The sequence below is a fragment of the Microchirus variegatus genome (assembly GCF_963457635.1).
Source record: "Microchirus variegatus genome assembly, chromosome: 14".
Classification (NCBI taxonomy): Eukaryota; Metazoa; Chordata; class Actinopteri; order Pleuronectiformes; family Soleidae; genus Microchirus; species Microchirus variegatus.
The window spans coordinates 16770821-16789630 of NC_139815.1; the positions used below are offsets into that span (position 1 = coordinate 16770821).

General features: G+C 41.8%; 1 protein-coding gene across 1 annotated transcript in view; it reads right to left on the minus strand.

The window, feature by feature from the left end:
- The window catches only part of adamts18 (ADAM metallopeptidase with thrombospondin type 1 motif, 18), a gene marked incomplete at both ends in the record, with an annotated part of 47121 nt that extends 30768 nt beyond the window's left edge, over positions 1 to 16353 (minus strand). The window contains 7 exons of the mRNA XM_083900878.1: positions 519 to 678; positions 794 to 877; positions 1278 to 1492; positions 2201 to 2498; positions 14394 to 14722; positions 15962 to 16040; positions 16252 to 16353. Coding sequence (XP_083757004.1) covers positions 519 to 678; positions 794 to 877; positions 1278 to 1492; positions 2201 to 2498; positions 14394 to 14722; positions 15962 to 16040; positions 16252 to 16353 — 1267 coding nt within the window. The remainder of the gene's footprint in view (positions 1 to 518; positions 679 to 793; positions 878 to 1277; positions 1493 to 2200; positions 2499 to 14393; positions 14723 to 15961; positions 16041 to 16251) is intronic.
- Between the last annotated feature and the right edge of the window lie 2457 nt (positions 16354 to 18810).

Consider the following 18810-nt stretch of genomic DNA (forward strand, 5'->3'; position numbering starts at 1 on the left):
TCCTTAACCCCACACTTAACAGAAAAATAACTGGATCATGCAGAATAGACAAAAAAAACATCTTGCAAAACATTGTTAAAAAAAAAAAAAAAAAAAGTCACATCACTGATTCACTCAGGATGACATAATGATGTCATAGCGTGCATACAGTGGATGCAAAAATGGTGAAAGAAAATCTAAGTAAAAATTTTATTTAGATTTAGACGTTCTTGTGCTGATTTGAGAGACAACCATGGCAGAACACTATTTATTGAGCTTTTTACTCCACAGAGTGCCAGATGATCAAGGAGATTTCTGGCTGGGTAGCTTCACTGCAATTCACACAACCCCCCTCCTCTCTCTCATTGTCTTTGTGTTTTTCGCCTGCATCTTCATTCGCCTGACCCGATCAGAGGCTAATGTATTTGCCCACTGAATCACCTACATACCGGTCTACATGAACAAAATTACAACATTTACAGCAAATCAAGCAAAGGTTTTCTGCCACGAATGAGGTCGCTGCATGAGCATGGTCTTACCCAGGGTGTCGCAGGGCTCGTTCTTCCAGGAACAGATGTCTAGTCCGGTGAGGAGAACAGCGTGATCATGCCGCTTACCGCCTTTCCCCACCAGTCCTGACTGCCACTGACAGAAACTGTTAAGGGACTGGTCAGCATGGTGATTTATGGTCAAGCCCAGCTGGAAGTGAAGGGAGAGAAAACAGAGATACAGCGAATGAATAATAATAATTCCCAACAGCATCAGGTACGAAAAAGAAAACTTTTGTAAAGTTGTCGTGTGTGAATCTACTCACAGGGTCTTGTTCCAGAAGTAACAAGCTGACCACCACGATGTTGATGTCGCTCCCAATAGTACCATCTTTAAAAAGACTGGAAACCTGCAAAAGACCGTGTGCCGGTCGTGATTAACCACATGTCTGACTACAGCTGCAACTTACAAGACAAGGGTCATGTGACCTCTTCAGTTGTTTACTACATGCAAAATCACACGAGTAAATTAGAGACATTTATTAGACTCAAGCTGCTTTCAGACATGCAATGAACTACAAAGATTCTCTCCAGCAGTGTTTCTCAATCCTGGTCCTTAAGGACCCATTGCACTGTTCAAACACTCCTGATTCAAATGAATGGGCCATTACCAGGCTTTGGGGGGTCCTTGAGGACCAGTATTGAGAAACACTGCTCCAGAGTAACTGTATCTTTGAACACAAAATACTCGGCTACAGATTTCCTCATCATAAACATTCACTCTCCACCCTCCTCCTCTCACACCCTCACCATGTTCATGACGGTGAGGACATAGGTAGTGACGTTGTCCCTGCCGTGTTTCTCCAACATCTTCCTGTCTGCCACCACCAGGGTCTCCACATTCAGACCACCCACTCTGTTGGAGAGGATGGGCGATCTCTTTGCCCTTCCTGGCCCTTCCACCTCAGGTATCGGAAACTCATCCGGCATGATGAAGCGGTCCTCAGAGGGGGGCTTGGGAGTGTCTACGGGGGTAAAAGGGGAATGACGGAAGGGCGGAGAGACAGACAATATAATGTACAAAGGCACAGAGAGAGAAAGAGAGCAAGAACTTGGCAGTGAGGGTCAAATGAATGAACTGTGGAGGTTTTGGTGCTGAAAAGACAGGAAATTCACTCCCCACACTGCTTCCTACCTCTCACCACTAGGAAAGATAAGGCCGTAACCTTGGCAGAGGGTTAAGTAGCCTCGGGCTGGTTCAGCCCTCTCACAAAGGCCTCAAATACATGTGTGATAAATATATTATGCAGTCAAACAAAAGGATAAATAAAGATGATGGATATGTGAGCCAAAAGGATTAAAGGTCTTTGATGTGTGTAATTTTGGGGGGGGTTGACATTTTCAATGTTTGACCTATATGATGAGGTTTTGTGATCCAACCATGCATTCTACAAAAACAATAATTTGTATAATCCAACATGACTAATATTTGTATTGTCCAGTATATTAGGGCTTCAGATCTAATTATCAGGGTAAAAACGCTGCAGTTTTAAATGAACTTTCGGTTTTAAGTCAGGGAGTAAATGTGTAATATCTGCCTTTTGCCCTCATAAAGCATGACTGTCATACACAACAGTCATCTCAGTGTCTTGTTTGTATGTACACTTTATATGACAGGTGCATGTAACAGTAAAGTAGGAATATGAGAAGGAATGTAAGGTTCCCTTACATACTTTGCTTGCGGGGTCCACAGAAGTGTTTTCTCGTCAGTTTTCCACGTTGGTCGTCATGGCGTTGGTGCCGCCGCCGCCGCCACTGCTGATGATGATGTTGAGGGGGTGATTTGTCAGGTTTGGAAAAACTGGTGCTTGATGGGCTGCGAGTTCTCCTCTCGACAATGTGTTCCGCTGAGCGTTTGTAAACAACATGCGGGTGGTGACCACTGGGGGCGCTGTAGTTATGCCGTTTGGCCAAATGTTGGGGTAATGGGGAAATCAAATACTCCTCCTGAGACACACGGATCAAACCTGACTGGAAAACACACACAAAGCATTGACAATAAGTCTAAACTCATGATTTCAAGTGCAGCTGAAGCAGCCTTTGGTTGAGGCAACGATTCTCTCTGCCCTAACCACACGTTTCACTTGAGGTCCACCCACATTATCCCCACCTAAACTTAGCAGCTACACAGTATCCTAATATTTGGCAGATGTGCAGAGTGCAAACAGCTGTTGAAAAGAGATGTCTTATTTAGCTGAAAGGCAGAAAGGCATCAAATTTCCCTTTTTATGGACAGCTCTCTTTGTTTTTCATTGATTCCAAATCATGAGTTGAATCCATCCAACAACATTTACTTTTACTCAAAGCAAAAGAAAAATACTGCAGTGCTTAATTGTTGACATTTTCATTTAAATACACGGCATAGTCGACTTCACTTTCTCAAAATAAAGTTTACGCATCATTCATCCCATCTACAAATTCACTCTATTCATCAACCATTACTAATCATAATTTCTGGTTTGACACAGTCAAATATTATTTCATCGAATGTCATCTTTACTGAAGACTTTAATCTAATTTGACGTTACATTCTACAAAAAAAAGGCAGCATTTGAGAAATTGGATTGACTTGAACAGTCGGCCAATGTAATGTCAAGATAATATGTGGTTTATGTATAATTAACTGAACAAATCAAACTAACTTTAAACACAAGAATAAGATGGTGATGACAAAGACGATAGAGACAACAAATGCAAGAGTGGTGGAGCTCTTGCATCAAAAAAAGGGGAACACAATCCAAGGGTAGTGTTTTGAGAATTTTTCACTCTGGGTCTTATTTTCAATAATACTGTGTTTGCGCTCCCAAAACACCAAATCTATCATGAAGCAATGACAAACTTTTGCAGATTCACCAAAACATGTTTTTGTGTGTTTAGGCCCTGAGCAAGTGAACCTTAAACATTCCGTCTGGGCAGAGAATTCTACCTAATTCACTCCACAACTCCGCAAATGTACACAAAATAGCTGTGCAATCATGCTCTCTCTCTCTCTATCCATCCATCTCTCAGTCACTCACACACACATACAGATAAACACACTCAAGGCCAAAGATCAGTGGGTCAGTGGGTGTATATGTCTATGATAAAATCAGTGCATGTGCAGAGGGTGTGGGTGTGTGTGTGTGTGTGTGTGTGTGTGTGTGTGTGTGTGTGTGTGTGTGTGTGTGTGGTAGAGAGCTCCTCTTGAACCCATTCCCCTAGACTAGCAGGTGGCAAAATAAACAGAGACAGGACAAAAGAAAAGCCATGGAGTGAAAGGCTCTTGTTGTCAAAACAGTGCCTGGATACATGGCAGACTGCCATCGTCAGCCCCATCCACCCCTCCATCCATCCCTCCCTCCATCCATCCCTTCATCCTTCACCTGTCCATAAATCCTTCAGTCAGTGTCCCCATGCTTTATGAGAAGTTTTGCAGGAAGCTACCCCTCCAACTTCATTATACTGACACCACTTCAGGGCCACATGGTGCAGTGGCTGGACATTTGGTTCTTCGGAGTAAATGGTTTGAACTCTAGCACATCAATATCTGTCAAAAAAGAAGACCTTGAACGAGATCGTTCGCAGCGATCTGCACCTGCATCATCGCGCTGAAAGAATTGACCTGTGAGGACCAGGTAAGAAAAAAGAAAACTTTCCTTCAGGCCGTTAATAAAACATACCAGAAGGAAACAAAGATCCTTGGTGAAAATGACTGCAGCTCAACGAAAATGGATTGGAATTCAAAACAGAGGTCACAGGAGGCGTTTCCCGTCACCATACACTGATCCCGTTTGCCCATCGTTTCATCCGTCTTTGTGTCTGGTATTTACAACAACCTTGACCTGTGAAAACAACTCCTCGTCACATATTACCTTTTTAAACAAGAGAGGCCTTTTTCTTTTTTAGCGGCTTCTCCCGTCAACCAATATTACCATTACCACCTGTGACATTTGAAGATTTCATAAATTGCCTCCCCTTCCATCCATCACCCTCGCATTATCACACTGGCCTTATTATGTCAATATGAATATCTTCTTTGCAGCATGTGCAACACATATTCTATAATAAGGAATCAGATTACGGTGGATCTAACTCACCCCCAACAACCACAAGTTAGTTAATTCATTTATAATTAGCATGTCTCTCTGTCTCTCTCTGCCCCAGCTGCATCACCACAACTACCACTTCTCCAATTTAATTTCCAGCAGTTAGCAGATGGAAGTAACCGACGAAGAAGCCAGGAAATTAATTCATTTTTCAGAGGTGACAGTGCCTGCGTACAATGGTTGGTCTATAGTCTCTATTTGTTTTGTTGCATGGCATCACATTTGAACACACCTATTGCATAGAGGTCTCTTAGTGCTAAGGTAAATATGTCTTGAAGTTGTAAAAAACAATATATTCAGTATATCTACCGCTGTGGTTCAGGTGCTGCTTGTATCTCGATTTCATTTTCCCAAGACAAATGAAAAAAAAAGTAAACAGCAAAATGTCTGGAAAGGATTGTATTTCAACAGAAACCCTTCTACACTCTAAATCCATGACCACTCAAGCCACCACTACTCTCTGCTGAGCTGGGCACAGTGTTGATTTGGGTAAACCAAGACCTTCTTTCCCTCTTGTTGCCATCAGTATTTTAAGCTGGATTCTTGGTTTCCTGATTTGCCAGATATGTGTTGACCATGGTGGATTGTGGTACAAGGACAGGAAGGGGTTGAAATGAGAGAGGCATTCTTGGTAGAACAGTGATTCTCAGATTCTCTAAAACATCACACTATGGAATGGCATTGTGAGAATTCAGGTATGTTCTTTCTTTAGATGACATAGACCAATTCCAATGATTTAACTTTGTTAGACTTTGTTTACTGTTTGTAGAGACAGGTATGATAACACATGTCATATTGCTGAATATCGTGGTGATCATATTATATGTATTATATGTAAATAATACATAAACATCATTATTGGTATATCAAGCTCTGTAATGTGGTGAAAGTGCTGGTACGACATCAAAGATAAATGGTCTATATGGAGCTTCACAGGCTTCTACATGGCATCTGTGAACACCAGAGGAGATAACAGGTGATGTTACAGCAGACCTGTAGTTATCGCTTTCGTCTTTCAGGTACATTAACACCTGTGGGACTTAGCTTGATTGAAGGGAGGGAAGCACTCACCACTTTGCTTTTCACTCAGGTTTACATGCAGACTCACATTTCTCTGACTTTCTCTCACTCCTCAATCCTTGCAGACAGATTACAGGCCGAGTCGGGCCACTTCCAGTCCAGCAATGCTACTATTTTCAGCTTGAAAATAACACATCTCTCTCATGATTTTCCTTTTCCTTGGATAAAATAAAAAAAACAACTCACTCCAACAAAAAGCTCTGTGTGTCTGGCAACATACTGATTTATGTGAGGGGAGAAGGCATCATTAGCTTGTCACTCTATACACTGTAGCTTCTTTTAAGGCTTCCCACCATTATATTATAAGGCAAATGAGTAAGTGCTTACATGCTGTTAAAGACTAGGGCCAAGTGGTGAGAAGCCCCAAGCCGGTGATTATTGCACTGTAAAGCACATCTGCACTCCAGCTCAGCTGAACATCATGTGAGCACAGTCTGTGATGTGGAGGGAAAAAAATCATTCAAGAGCAGGAGGAGGCCCTTCAGGCATCTGACTTCTTCAATAGAATCATCGTGTTGCATTTCTGCCTTCTTCTTCAGGGTGCTGCCTCTTCCTTTAAAGGTCCACTGTGTAACATTTAAGAGGGTTTATGGTCAGGAACTAAATATACAACCCTGAAGTATGTTTATAATAGTGTATAATCACTTTAAAATAAACAATCACTTTCCCTTTGTAGCCAAACTTGCTTTACCGGGGCTACCATCTTGGGCCACCATGCTCCTACAGGGTTAGCAGAAGCTTAATTTGCATATAAAGAACAGCAACTTTGGACTCACCATTAGATGTCACAAAATCTTACAAAACTGGAACTTAAATGTCTAAAGAATGCATTTCACAGTTTCACTTTTATGCATCAAATTTGTGGTTATATGTGGGGTTTTAAAACATGGCTAAAACTGCAAAACAAAAAAAGGGGAATTCGTGACTAATTTCCCATGTGCAATCTAGTTTGTATTTTACCTCTGGTGAGTCATATTTCACATCACAAACAATCCAGAAACATCCAATGTGGTGCACATGATGCGAAAGTACAATGGAAACAAAAGACGGTGTTACTGTGATTACATTATCTCTAACTTCTAAGAGCAGATTCAGTGCTAACTCCACTGTCCATTCCCACTGCAAGAGCCAAACATTAGGATGGGGTTTTTGAGTGCAAAAGAGGATAGAGAAACACAGGCAGATTGGTCAACTGCAGCAAAGTCATTTACAATCACCCCATTGGTGATACCATGTCTAGATAACCCTCATCATGTACGACTGATGAGGCTCACAGTGTGCCAATAGCCCAGGGTTTTCTTCCTTGTTTGTCCTCACTAATTGTCTTTGAACAACCTAGTGACACCCTGTGAATGTGTCTGGGGAACACAGCAGAGGTGGGCATACACACACACGCACACACACAAAGAGAAAAAGTGATGGTGCTGGGTGAGTCCTTTGTCATTAGGAGCCTATGGGCAACAGTCCTACTCGTTATCCAGTGTAGACACAGCAGGAAACAGAACAGGCAACTCCCACACCAGTTCATACACATGGAAATGTTGTTCTTCAAAGTGTCGTTAACTGTACTCTAACTGGTTACGGTGCTACTCTGACACTTTTACTGACTTACAAATGCAGCGCTAGTGTGATGCAAATGACAACAATGTAATTTAAATAAAGTCAAAATTAACTTAGAAACTTATTCCAAAATTTCTCGAAAATGTGAGAGATGGTGACTTCTCAATTTTCCAGAAAAGGTCAACCAAACCCTATAAAATGGAAGCATAAAATGGAAAGGTGGAGCTGGCAGAATTTGGAAGTCACACCCCATCGCCCAGAGAAGCTAAATGAACTCAGTGCAAGTTGTAAAGAACTAAAAAAAAAATCACTTTTTCTAAAAAGGAATAATATATTTCTACAGTAGCTTATCATATCCAGTGATACTACTACACAAATGTATATTTATACGCAATGCAGCTTGACACACATATTCATTCCCACATTCTCACAGTGCATCTACAGTATGTGCAGCGCATTTTCTCTCACATTAACCATAACCCGCTGCCAGCATCGGCATGAGGAGCAAGTTGGGGTCAAGTGTCAGGGACACATTAGCATGTAGACTAGCAGAGTCGTGAGATCAAACAACCTTCCAGTTGAAAGATGAAGCGGTGAACCACTGATCCACTAAACTCCAATAACATGCGCAGAAAAGCATCATGCATTACTGCAACAATCTTCAACATATACCATCATCAGGTGGCCCAAGTGGTCACTCCCTGCAATCACAGCTACTGTGGCAACTTAAATTCTAAACTTTACCACTGGAAAGAAATGTACCTCAAACAACAGTCGGCCACCCTTTTGTAAAAAACAACAACCTATACTTAGAGTCTGTCCTGAAATGTACCAGTCCAATTGTCACTCCTCATGTGCCTGGACTGTTTCACCACAGCACCAGTGAATGTAATGCAGCGGTGACAATAGTAGGTCAGATTTGATGTATGGGTTCTGTTTGTAGAAGTTGCAGCATCCACTTGAAGACTTGAACACCAACCATTTGTCTTGTGTGAGAGAGAGAGACCTTGCACAGACTAAAAAGGACATAAAAGCGCACACACACAAAACCATCCCACACCCATGCTGAGAACCTGACCCCCTCTCCTGCTGGCATCTAACGGTGGGCACTACATCACTGTCAGCGTCCAGACCACCAGGGAACTGCTCCGGGCCACTCTCCTCTTGTAGCGCCAAGCTCTGAGCTCCTCTGTGGCCCAGCCCCGTCCCTGAATTATGGCCAAGCCAGAGCAGCACATTGTAGAGGGACGTTGTTCCAATTTGTTGGCCTTTACAGAAAATGGACAGGTACAAATGACTTGAGTGGTGTCTGGAAATCGGTCATTCAAATGTCATTTTTACTTTGCAAAAGCCTGTGGGATTTGAAGCACACTGGCAAACGTGCACACATCATGTGTTGCCTCCATCCCGACAGATGAGTAATCATATTCTGTCTCTAAGCTCCATGAGGGCTCTAATGGGATTACAACATCTACATATGTTAAATATTCAAACAGAGCTTTTGAGGAGTTAAATGTATGCCTTTTGGCCAAATTGTTTTATTTTCCAGATGTAGTTTACACACATATGAATGTCATATAAATATCCTATACATGAATTCTGTTAGAACTGACTTAATACATGTTTAACTTTTACTCGAAAAAACAAATCCAAAGGATCAAAAGATCCTTTGATGTGGAGGAAAAAGACTTTTGAGAAGGATGTCAAATTATCCAAATTAGCCAACAAGTACTGGAGTACTGGAGATCACACACATGTGCTTACGTTGTAAACCCATCACATTGTGATATGTCCTTCAACCTCAAAGCCCTCCAGAGGCTACAGTTGCATCCAGCAATCAAAGAAGGAGAAGGCTCGGGAAAGGGCAAATGCTTTTTTTCACACCACGTGGAGCCCTCTGTCTGTTGGAGACAGACAGAGGTTGGGCTCCTGTCGGACAACAGTCACCAGTGGTTGCCACAACATGCGTCACCGTGTCAACAACGGCCACCAGACAGCAGGTTTGATCTAAGCTGACAGAGAAAAGACGGCGGGGTGCTGCGACAGAAGAATAAAGGAGGGGTGTATTGACACTTTCTTCCTTTCACAAGTGGCTGTGCAAACACACGTTAGGCTATAAAATGTGATGCCATCACCACACGTCCATCTCCTGTGCTTATCTGCAGCCAAACCATAGTAGACAGAAGATGACAAGTATGTAAGATATAGAAAAATACTGGAGAAATTTAAATGTAAAGAAAAAGGGACCACGGAAAGTAAACACACTTTAAGACTACATCCATATGACTATTTGAAAATGAAAAAGGGGTCTACATCCAGATGGGTATTTCAGTGCAATATCAGAAGTTATAAGCATCCATACTAACATAGAGGTATCTAGAGGAATATAAAAAGGGAAGTAGTTCAATTGCAATGCATCAAATCCTGTGCAGTTGAACTTACATAACAGCCAATATCCTCTCACAATTGGATGCCACATACTGGAAAGTTAGGATATGACACTGTTCGACACTCAGTGAAGCAACCTAAAGACAGCGCCACACAAGGAGAAAAGTGATCCCTTTAAATCGAACCCATTGGTTTATCTGAACCTGCATGCTCAGTTTCCATAGAACCCAACCTGTCTCTGACCTGGCCTGCTGGGGGCATGGGAGAGGTCACAGTAAAGGTCAAGGTCAGCTCTGTCACAACCTGACACAGCTAGCCTGACACTGGGTGCATTCATCTTAAATGGTTTTTATATTGAAGCAGTAAAGATGATGGACACAAGCAATACTTCATTATAAGCAGCTATGCTGAACAACAATACTAAACTAGAGAAAGCACTTGGAGAGCACAGAGGCCAGGGAGTTCCCCACCGTCAGTACACGCTTGTAACCCAGTAGGTTAACAAGCCTACGTGTTACAATAATCTGTATCTGAATCAAAATGTAATAATTTCATCCTTGGGCCATAACCTACATCCTCAGAAAAATGTAATCCAAGTCTTACTTTTTTAGATATGCTGTTGCTCACAGACAGATATCCTTAGTCAAAAGCTTCTTATAATTAGTGAATATTTAGACTTCACACATATAACTAATTACAAAATAACATACCTGTGACCTTTGCAGGGGCCTATATCCGCATATGTAAATCTCTATAATTTATTTAGGGATGAAACTGATAAATTCTGTTGTCAGCCTAATTTAGTAATATACATATCCAAAGGTTTATGTATCTGTTGTCTGTGATTTATTAATACATTTGTCTATGCAGCTCGCCAATTATTAAATTGCCCAGCTGCTAAGAAAAGTGTCATATTTATGACACAGTGAGCATTTTTCTGACCGACTTAGGTCTGCCCTAATCACTCCAGAGAAGAATCCTGTCCTGGGGAGGGGGCTGGAGGATAGAGGTGAGCAGTAAATCATTTATTTTTCCTGCATTCACTTGAGTGGAGAGCAGCTCTGAACTTGTACTACATACAGTGGTAAGAACCTGTAAGAGTCCAGGTCGAAACCCTACAACCACCCACACCCCCCACCTCACCACAACCCATATGCCTGAGCAGAGAGGATTGGGGTCAAGCAGCAGTGTGACCTCAGATGAGAAACACTGAAAAGAAGAAAGTAAGAGGGCCCTCCCCTGGTTTCTTTCCCTCCTCTTGCACGTCAGAGAGCATTACGTCTGAAAATGACATCCTTTCATCTCTCATGCAAAAGCCAAAGAGACAACTTAATTTCACTCGCATACATGAGTGCAGTGCTTTGTGAGGACGCGGAGAGAATAATTAAAAAACAGTGAGTATCGCCATGTTCAATTAATGAGGATTTGCAATGGAAAATCCCTCTTTGGCAATCATCTATCCATCCTGCCCTGCTCTTAATTCCATCTCACAATATCCTTCATTAAAACAGCGGAATCCCACTTCCATCTGCTTGGTCTGGGCCAGGATGAATGTTTAAAACAGGCTGAGCTTGGTTTGGCCCAGTAGCTGGTGTTGACACCTCTACACTATTAACAAGCGGGGTCAAGTCCAAAAACCCTATTTCAGGGACATTCTTTTCCCTGTTCTCCTCTTTCCTTCTCTCTGTTGAAAGGAGACAATGACATGAAGAATGAGACGGCGATTTTTCTCTTTTGCGCTCACTTCATTTTTTTCCTCCAAAGCTCTTTGACATAAACTGAGTCCATCTCTCCAACTCTCTATAAAGAGACCATCCAGCCTCCCTGAGAGCTTCCACCCAAGATAATGAATTCACATTATTCTTGCACCGCACTCTACACTCCCAGCCGAGGCCAGCCCATGCTCACTTGTCACTCATTGCTTCACCCTCTTTGCTTTTCCCTATTTTACTTAGATTTCCATGTCTATTTTTCCTTTTTTCTAATGACTTCTTCCTCTTTTGCATTGCTTTAATCCCAGTTTAATCTCTTCCTCGAGCCTGTCACTGCATCAAGCTGTCTTAAATGCCTTGTTCCTCATTTGAACTTAATCCAAATATTCTGGGCAGGGGGCCAGATGAAAAGCAGGGGTTAACTGCTTTCATTGTTTTAAGCCTTGCATAGGTCTAACAACACACACAGATGGATGCACTGAAAAGAAGAAGCGACAGACAGGAGGTGAAAGGCGGAGAATTCACTTTTCATGCACTTTGTCTTGGTTATTTCATTAACTTTAATTTCGGCTGCTAATCTGCCAGAAATATAATGATATGAGACATGACTATTTAAACTTCCTGAGTGAATATCCAACCAACAAAGACCCCAAAGTCCCACTTGGAATAGAAAGAAAGAAAACATAACAAAGCACAAGCTGAAGAGGAGAGGAGTAAAAAATAGATCAAAGCCCAAATCGAGGCCTATTGAAATGCAATCATGGCCCAATCACATTCTGTAGTCACAGCGCTTTTAAGAGACCAGAATAGTGGCGTTTTACTGTGGGTGGGAGCAAGCCTAATGAAAGGGACAATGCGAAGATTTGCAGTGCCAGCCAGGCAGCTCAGACTTCACCCTGGCTTTAATTGCTGAGAACAAGAGAAGGTGTAGAAGGAGGGCAAACAAAGGACAAAAGAGCAGGGCAAGCAAGGGAAGAAGGAGGTAAGAGGAGGTATGTAGACTGGATGATAAATGGAAGTATGACTTCTATGGAGTGTAGTGTGTCCATCTGCTTCAGGCTGGTGGGATGAGTCAAGGAATGTGTGTGTGCTGGTAGCTAGGGGTCCAGGCACCCCATAAAACACACACGAAAACAGGTGATCTTATAATTGCAGTCTTCGTGCTTTAAAGGGAAAATATATGCATGTTGAATGTAAATTAAACACAAATGGAGGATGACAAGAGCAGCTCCTAATGATCGTCAAATCTGTTCTGTTGATTCAAATCAAATCAACAGAATCAACCAAGCTGATCAAAACCATGGTACGGTTTGGAACAGTAAAGCGGTTCAACTGAGAATGGTACCTATTTGTTCGTCTCACAAAGACGTCAAGCTTTGTATGAGAATAGACTACGGGCGCTGAAGAATCACCGGTTGCAAGGGAGTGACACTTTTCTGTCGTCCAATCAGCTGACTGTCGGGGGTCTACCTCAACCTGTACCATACCGTATATTACTCTGGTAAGGGAAGGGTACTGAAAATGGAATGTTTGGGGCTGTTTTTCTGGTACTATTCCAAAAGGAAAGGCAAAATAATGAGTACCATACTGTACCAAACTGTTCAACTCAGTGGAAACACGCCAAAAGTCAGTAGCTTGGACTGTCCGAGTTTTTTATTGGCAGTAATATTTTGACTTGAACACATGACTGATTGTGTTTTTCAATTGGGATGGTGTTAACTGCCTTCTTTAAGCATGTTCACCAGGGTTCCACAATCTCATGTTTACCTGTTGATTTTAGCGTGAAAGAGGCTTTAGTCTGCTTTGGAGGATCTGAAAAACCGTTTGTACTTTAGCAGAAAAGCTCTTTCCCTTATAGAACATATTTTACATGTACTCATAGGGGAGAAATCTAAATATTCTTCCTTTGACCTGTTCCAGCGGCAGGTTTTATCTTCCATATCAATATCTAGATGTCCTCAAATGTCTCCTGTCTGCCTGGAAAAATGAAATGCTGCCTTGAGGCAAATACTTACAGACAGCACCAGCACTGGTCACTGTCACTGCGGAAATATTGGACTGGACCTTTAGTTTTCCTCATGGGACACACTTTATGCTCCAGGCAGAAAGTAGATATGTCTGAGATTACCGCTATAAGATGAAACTCACTTTTGGAGATAGATAAAATGGAAAAAGAAAAAAAAAACATTTCAAAAGTTCTGAGGGGGTTTTGTAGAGCACACTGTCACGGGATCATGAAGTAACTTTGAGTGCTTAAATCACTGCTCGGGCTAAAGCTAGGTTAAATCCAAGCTTTGTACTAAAGATGAGGTTGAAGTTAATATTTTTTTTACTCTCTAAAGGAACAATTGGTACATATTCCTATATTCTGAAATATTTCCTTGAATAGTACATATTACAGATACATATTTAGTCAACCAAATCTTCTGCGATTGTTCCTTCCATTCTGATCATCAGTAAGTCAGGTGTGTTTGTACATGAACAGTTATAATCAGTTGTGTAAAATTATAGCCTTTCTCCTTGCACTGCGATATGAGCATAGTGATGTCTCCGCTCTCCTCATTTTACCCCCATTCACTGTCTATTTTCCACTCCTCCCAGTGTTCAAAGAGGTTCAGGACAAAGCACAAGAAACTGATGCTTATACTCATGAGTATGATGTCATGTTACAGTTCATCCATAATTTTGGCAAGGCCTGATGTGATGACTGAGCGCCTTTATTTCCTTAATGTTCTCTAAACCTTTCAGAAAATGAAAACATGGTGTTGATGTGAAAGCTCACAAATGCTGCCCTTGCATAAAGTGTCTTCATACATTTGAAAAAAAAATGCACCTTCAATAACAAAAGGTAAAAACATAGTAGCTATGATTTGGAATTTCATAATGTTTCATTCTTTCCTATGATAGTTGTGAATAGGTTGATCTCTTGGCTACACTGCCCCCACAATAACATTGGACGATTCACTTTCTCAGACCATTTAGAAAACATCAAATCAGTTTTAAAAAAATCATAAAATAGCAAGAAACTTGCAGACACTCACCAGTCCGGAGCACGTCGAGATGGCAGCTGTGGAGCCCGACAAGTTACGGATAAATCCCTGATACAGGCAGTTGTGAAAACCTGCATCCCCCATCACCGTGGTGATGCCATTCAAGCCGAGACTCTGCACTGTGAAACCCGGGCCGACCACAGAGGATGAATGCAGGTCTAGGTGCATGTTCTGCCCAAAGGCAGATAACTGGAAGTGCAGAGAAGAAGAAGAAGAAGAAGAAGAGAGAGACCTCTTGCTGCGCCGGTTGTGCCTGCTCACATCATGGGACAGGTATCCGCCGTCAGAGTCCACCTCCACTGGCGTTACAAACTCGTAGTCTGAGGAGATGACGGATAAAAACAACAAAAATGTCATGATACTTCCAATAATTTGTTGTGACTCACTGGTGTTCTAAAATCTGAATTAGTTCTTAGTTACAGTATGTCCAGTACATTTGACCAAGGAGGATATATTGTCGTAAGTGGCCCATAATATGAACAAAAACCACTAAGAATCAGTCAGGATGTGTCCATGCACAGTTAAGTCGTGCTATGGTTGTAACCCATGTAGTTACAGCAACTGTCTTCGTCTCCCAACCATGTTAACTTGATGAGTTAGTCCGACTTTGAGAAATTTGATTTAGTACAATTTTATCCAGACTAACGTGTTAAAATGTATTTCTGCTTTTAGTCGGACTGAACCAAAATGAGTGTTTTGTTTTTATGTCATGTAAACATACTGAGTGTGTTAACCCCTTCATATCTTCTAAGGCTTTTTCTGCCTATTTCTATAACATTTCTGCATACATGCATTTCTGCCCTGGCTATGATTGATATGTCCTGCTATTTATTCTGAAATCAAACCAGTCCACCAGAAAAGACAATTTAGTGACTACCAGACGAGCACATTTAGGTTTTCCTTAACAAAACCCAATGATGATAGACAGTCAGACAGATCGATCACATCATCATCATATAGATCACAGATGGATTTTAACAGAAGGTGCACCGATCCATACATACACACATGTAAAATATGGGTCAGCTTTTCAAGACAAAAAAACATAGGTTTAAAACTGTCAGAGGAGCACAGTTGTAAAAGAGGAGATACAACATTTCCATAAGTTTTCTCTTACAGTTTCCTGACTCTTTCAGGTTTATTTTTTTTTAAAAGGATGCAACTTCTGCTTCATTCAAAAAATAACCTTGTAGGATGCATTCTGCACAACCTGAGAAAGAAGCCCATTTGCCTTTGTCTCTAAGTAAATCAGAGTATGTAAATCACCTCAACTTGTTTCCTTGGTTTCTACAGGACAAGGCAGACAAGAATGAATCCCTACATGCAATCAATGGTCTTGTCTCAACAGCTACCGCAGCCAGAGTCACTAAATTGTTTTTAAAACAACCTTAACAAGGGTCCCAAACATTTGTATCACATTAGCTTTAGACCTGTCACCTCCTGTGACACTGACAGTAAAATGTTCACAAGGGATTATCTTATCTTAATATGGTCTCCCAATATCCAAACCCCTGAATTTCATCCACACATGTCAAAAGGCAACAAAAAAAAAAACTCACCATGATTTAATCCACTGTCAGTGGAAGAGTAGCTGGCCGATACGGTGTGGGAGGTGTGTGAGCAGTAAATGTGCAGAGTCTGCAAGAAAAGAAAAAGTTAATGGACAGGTAGCAACAGGTTGCAGGAGGATATATAAGTGGAAGTCAAAACATGAGTTTTAATTAGAGATGACATGAATTGTCATCTTACTGCACAAGCAGCAGCTGCTTGGTCATAAATGCATAAAATAAACACACAGGTTTAGGTTGCATTTGTTGAATTCAAGTGTGTGTACTTAAATGCCACATGCCTTGATGATATTCCAGCACAGCAGGGTGGAGAGAAGCTTGACTGAGGTGCAGCCGACCAGCGGGATGGGTAAAGTCCACATCAGAAGAAAAAGGCAATCCATGATGATGATGATGATGATGATGGCATGCATGCAAGCTCATACCTCCCGCAGTTACCTCCTGAGTGCGCACACAAGTAGCAATAACCTGCGGTAACGCACAATGCAGTGTGCACGCATGGTTTGTTTTGCAGGTTCAGGTGAAGTCGGCAGGTTGCAGGAGCCGGTGGTACGCACAGACACGGAGTGAACTCATGAGTGTGTGTGTGTTTGTCTGCGTGTGTGTGTGTGTGTGTGACTGTGTGTATGTGAGGAGGAGCAGCGGTGGTGGGTGGTGGTGGTGGTGTTGTCGGGGATCACCGGGAGGAGCACTGAGCACTCAGCCCGGCTCTGTGTGTGAGAGAGAAGTAGAGAGAGGTAGAGGTAGAGAGAGAGAGAGAGAGAGAGAGAGAGAGGGCCGCGGGATGGATGGACACAAGTCAGCGGACGGCAGCCAATCAGCGCGCAGCATCATTTAGCACGCGCAGATGAAAGAGCTCTAGTGATTCTTGGCATCAGCGGAGCTCTGCTGCTGCCTTTAAGAGCTGCTCGTATTTTATTATTTTTTTTTACTTTCAAACTTCAGTCAGTGGCTTTGCTTTCTATTTTTAAAAGTGATTTATCACTGCTGTGGCAGATTTACATTCAAGTGACTCACTTCTTCGTTTTGCCTAATAAAAGTGCAGAAAATCATCACAATAATATTATTATTGTTTTGCCATTTGTGTGGTTAAATGTAGCAATGGAACTTCCACACCTGAAGCTCCCATACACCGGAAGCTCCAATTAACGCTGTTTTTGTGGTGTGTGTATCTGCGCCATTACCTCGTTTATGAAGCCCTAAAGTTTCGAAACAAACAGTTCAGCCACTGCTGAGAAAGCTGGGTTTTATTGTGCTCTCGGGCTCTGCAAGTGGTCTGATAAAGCCTGGAGTCGTTACGTAAGAATCCCGTCTCCTGAACCGCAGATCCTCCTGCGCAAGAAGCTAGTCCGGGCACATCCGGCTGCGTACATTGAACCGCAGAAGAAGAAGAACGTCCGTTGTGGAGGTGTTCCACTTGCGACAGTGTCTTCTGACTCTGGGTCAACGGCGTAAAAGGGACTGCGGCGGGAAGTCGTGAAGAGGCCATTTTTAAACATTGTTAAAACAACGTTTTGATAATGAGTAGCAGTGCATCCACCGTTCCAGAGGGGGGAGCTTCGCTTCTGAGAGCTGCTGTGCCAGTTACGTCACTTCCGGTTACCTGACCAATCACAAGACAGTTGAGAAAGCGCTCGTTAGCTGGCCAATCATAACACAGTTCTATCTTTTGGTGGTGAGATTTCAGAAGAGATTTCTACTTTCTACAGAGTGCCTCAATTTGTTAATTAAAATATCGGTATTTGCTCTGGTATATTGATTATCATATTGGAGGAAGGGCAGGGGAGGACAACCATATATCACAAAATCAATATTTGGTCCCACCTCTAGTTGATACACATTTAGCTTTCTAAATTCTTTAGCAGAAGTTTCACTTGTGGTTGGGATGCACACGGACACCTGGCAGCTCAGATTCCCTAACAATAGAGGATGCAGATATTTTTTTTAATGCTGCTTAAGGCTCAACATTTAACTGTTCCACTCTGTCATAATCATTTGCAGGAGTTCCTGAAGTAAGTCAAATCATTTCAGGCACTGTTTCAGGCACAGCTGTGGAACTGTCAGTGAAATGTTTTATTATACGGCATAAATAACACTATGCTCTCCTCGCATTGTACCGATACAGCGACAAAAGTGATACCACCATGTGAATAAACCCCCTCCCCCAAAACACAAGGAAACACACTTAAGATGTGTCTTCTGTAGTGTTATGTTTTCTGTATGCATGATTTTAACTCTTCCTGGGTCACTCACCTTACAAATCTAGCATTAGCACCATCGGTTATGATTATGTTGTATTTAAATGTGCTCTAGAAATACACATTACTTACAGTGTTACAGTGCTAGTCAATTAAAGTAGGCAAAATGGCATATCGTTCATATGCAGTCTTGTATATAGTAACTTAAAGGGATACTTGAATAAAAGTACAAGTATCTTACCAGGAAGTGACCTGGTAGAACTTGAAGTCACTTTTTTATGACATTTACTGTACTTAAGTATCAGTAATTTTCTGATATAAAATGCACTTGATCAAGACACTTAACCCCATGCTGCAGAGTGTGAATGGGAATGAAAGATATGTGAATGGGTGAAAGGCAAAACTGATAGTCATCAAGACGAGAAAAGCATTGTATAAATACAGACCGTTACTGACACTTCTTCTGATTTTTTTTGGTAGTAACGTGTAACAAAGACAGTTAGAGGAAATGTAGTGGAGTAAAAGTAAAATTTGCTAGAAATATAAATAACAAAGACAAGTACAGATACAAATTTTGTACTTAAGTAGAATAACATAGTATTTGTACTTACATTACATTACAACACCGTTCCTGTGTAAGTC